A 3,319-nucleotide genomic window follows, 5' to 3' on the forward strand; every position below is an offset into this window, starting at 1 on the left:
CTCCCATCCTGAAAGTGGTTTCCTCCTGGAGCTAGTTTTGCTTCTCCCAAGGTGTTTTGTAGACAAAACACCCAGGCAGTTTTCTGTCTGCAGCCTCTGCATTTTGACAGGAAGACTGCTCTCTCTTTAAGAGTGAAGTCTTGGTTTCTTACAGCCCTCCTGTAAGCCCCACTGTTTTCCAAACCAGCTAAGGGGGTTTATCTTCCCATTGTCAGATTTCAGGACTGGGGTGCCTGATGTATGGCTGGAACATCTCACTCCCAAGCATTTTTCCTAATATTTACTTAATTATTTCTCCTCCATCTACTGCTTTAATCCAACTACCAGTCCTATTGTTTGTATTTAGTTTTATGTGTTTTTTCTCTAAATCGTATATTTTCTTACATATTTTTTTGCAGTTTCTTCTTTTTGCTTTTGGTTCGCTTTAAGGTATTCTAAGATATTTGCTTACTCAGACTGATAATTCAGTTATCAATAGTAACAATTCAATTATCAATTTCTTTGTTGTATAATTTAGTTTTAGGAAACCAATTTTGGAAATTTTATTGCACATAAACGATACTACTGATCAAAGTACGTAGCTGAATTTAATAGAACATTTAATTATTAGGAAGCGTATCTTCTAGATATTCAGCTTGGTCTTTTTGCATTTGCCTTAGCATTTGCTAGGAGTCGTGATTTTAAATTCTCTGCCTGTGGGTTTACAATTTTTCTTAAAAGCTTGGAGCATCTGAGATTCTTCACATATTCAACAAACTATCTTCTTTTTTTGGGGGGGCAGGGGGTGAGTGGGTAGATGGGCTATACCTTTTCCCATATGTCAGATCCTGTCTGACTTTTGTCTCTAAAGACTATCTCAAAAATATTTTCCTGGGGGAAAAAACTGTAACTGCAATGTATACATCTAAGGATGACCTGACCCCCTTGCTGTACAGTGGGAAAATAATAATAAAAAAAAAATATTTTCCTGTGATGGTCCTCACAAATTCTACGTTTAAATTGATGTTAACTGAGGAAGTTTTTAAAAATAGTTTTCTGGACATGATTTCTCAAAATTCTGATACAAGATATCTGCAGTGGAGTCATGTTTGTGATTTTTAAAGTATAAGTGTTCTGATGTGTACCAAAGCTGAAAAACAGTCTTTCTAGCAAATAGGACCAGGTGCATCAAATGTGCCTATACTTGGGAAAACTTGTAACATAGAGATGTTTAAAAAAACATCTATTTAAGAAAAATTTTCAATATGTTTGTTAAGACACAATTTATACAGATATGAATTTTTAATATTTTTATAAATTTAATTTAAATTTAGTACCATATATTTATTTTATTTCTTATGATAGCTACATAGTAAAAAGTTACGTCTTTGGGGATAATTTTGAGACGAGGCAAAACCAAGAGGTAATTTAGAACAGAGGCTCTTCTAAGTCCTATATGGAAAGTATGAAGTACAAAAATAGCTATGTTTATCCTCTTCTTTGATGGTACAATGAGACAAGAAGCCTCATCATTGCCCCTTTCATGTCTTTGTTCCTCAAAGTATAAATAAAAGGATTAAGCATAGGAGTCACCAAGCTGTAGAATAGGGACATGAGTTTGTTCCTATCCTGGGAGTTAGCAGCAGAAGGTTGCACATACATGCTAATTACTGGCCCATAGAAGAGAGATACAACAATAACATGAGAACTACATGTGTTAAAGGTCTTCTTCTTTCCCTCTGAGGACTGAATTCTGAGCACTGTAGCTACGATGAACCCATAGGAGACAAGAATAAGTGACAAGGGAACGAGGGAATAGAATGTTCCCACAATGGAGAGCATAGCTACATTGAATGTGGTATCAGTACATGACATCTTGATCATCACTGGGACCTCACACAAGAAATCATCTACCTTGTTGTTGCCACAAAGTGGCAGCTGGATGGTGAGGGATGACTGAAGCAAGGAGTTGACCAAACCACTTAGCCATGCCATGACCACTAGGAAGATACAGAGTTGCTGATGCATGATGACTGGGTACCTCAAAGGCTTGCAGATGGCCATGTAACGATCCATGGACATCACAGCTAAGAGGATGCATTCGGTGGCCCCCAAAAAGTGAAACATATAAAACTGAGTCACACAGCCTCCGTAGCTGATAGACTTATCTGGGCCCCAGAGGTTTAGCAGCAGTTGAGGGATGGTGGTTGTGGTAAAACAAAGGTCCAGGAAGGAGAGGTTGGAAAGGAAGAAGTACATAGGGCTGTCAAGATTCGGATCTACTCTGGATACCACTATAATTGAGATGTTTCCTACTAGTGTGCAGATGTAAGCTGCAAGCACTATTATGAAGAGTGGCATTTCCAACCAGGGATGGTCAGAGAAGCCCAAGAGAATGAAAACCTTTGGAGTACTTACATTTCTTGCATTCATGACTGTCGTTGCTCTTGTTCATGGACTTAATTCAAAATGAAGATGTATATTTCAGTATTAAATATTCTCGATGGTCAACTTATTCAGTTAAATAAAGTGAGTTATGAAGGGATTTTCTCTGTGATGTAACTCCAGTGATGTGAATTGATACTTGCAAGATGAAAACATGAATCAAAATGCCCCAAATTATTATTTTGTGGTACATCTAAAAGAAGATTAACAAATCTCTATATTTTACCTAGAGAATGTAATATAGAAAATTTTTATAGAATAATGATTAAGTAAAGGGATACCACAGTTTTTCTTTTTTTTTTTTATTTTTATTTTATTTATTTATTTATTTATTTTTTTGTCTTTTGTCTTTTTGTTGTTGTTGTTGTTGTTGTTGTTATTGTTGCTATTTCTTGGGCCGCTCCCGCGGCATATGGAGGTTCCCAGGCTAGGGGTCCAATCGGAGCTGTAGCCACCGGCCTACGCCAGAGCCACAGCAACTCGGGATCCGAGCCGTGTCTGCAACCTACACCACAGCTCACGGCAACGCCGGATCGTTAACCCACTGAGCAAGGGCAGGGATCGAACCCGCAACCTCATGGTTCCTAGTCGGATTCGTTAACCACTGCGCCACGACGGGAACTCCCCACAGTTTTTCTTATATTTGAGAAAATAATGAAATGGAAGAATGTTTCCCCAAACCCACCCGTGCTGACTTACCACATGTGTTCATTTCTTTCATCCTTAGTCTGCTAAACCTTATTATTCTCTGGTTGAATTTCTGAGTTTATTTAGGTAAGTTCAGAACTCTAGCTGGATTGGTCTGCTTCATATAGAAACAGCAAGAGAGAGCGCTTTCCCTTAGTCCTGTATCTCAAATCATAAAATGACTTTTGCAAAGATAAAACTTGTCATA

General features: G+C 37.9%; 1 protein-coding gene across 1 annotated transcript; it reads right to left on the minus strand.

The window, feature by feature from the left end:
• Positions 1–993: 993 nt before the first annotated feature.
• LOC110259192 (olfactory receptor 2B11-like) lies at positions 994–2,702 on the minus strand. The gene has a single exon (XM_021082518.1). The coding sequence runs from the start codon at positions 2,410–2,412 to the stop codon at positions 1,468–1,470; it is 945 nt and encodes a 314-aa protein (XP_020938177.1). The 5' UTR covers positions 2,413–2,702; the 3' UTR covers positions 994–1,467.
• Positions 2,703–3,319: the final 617 nt, after the last annotated feature.

Source organism: Sus scrofa, unplaced genomic scaffold (assembly GCF_000003025.6).
Source record: "Sus scrofa isolate TJ Tabasco breed Duroc unplaced genomic scaffold, Sscrofa11.1 Contig988, whole genome shotgun sequence".
In the NCBI taxonomy this organism is placed as follows: domain Eukaryota; kingdom Metazoa; phylum Chordata; class Mammalia; order Artiodactyla; family Suidae; genus Sus; species Sus scrofa.

What these genes read in the sequence shown, in the direction of transcription:
- LOC110259192 (XM_021082518.1), bottom strand. Translation starts at nt 2,412, where the DNA reads ATGAATGCAAGAAATGTAAGTACTCCAAAGGTTTTCATTCTCTTGGGC.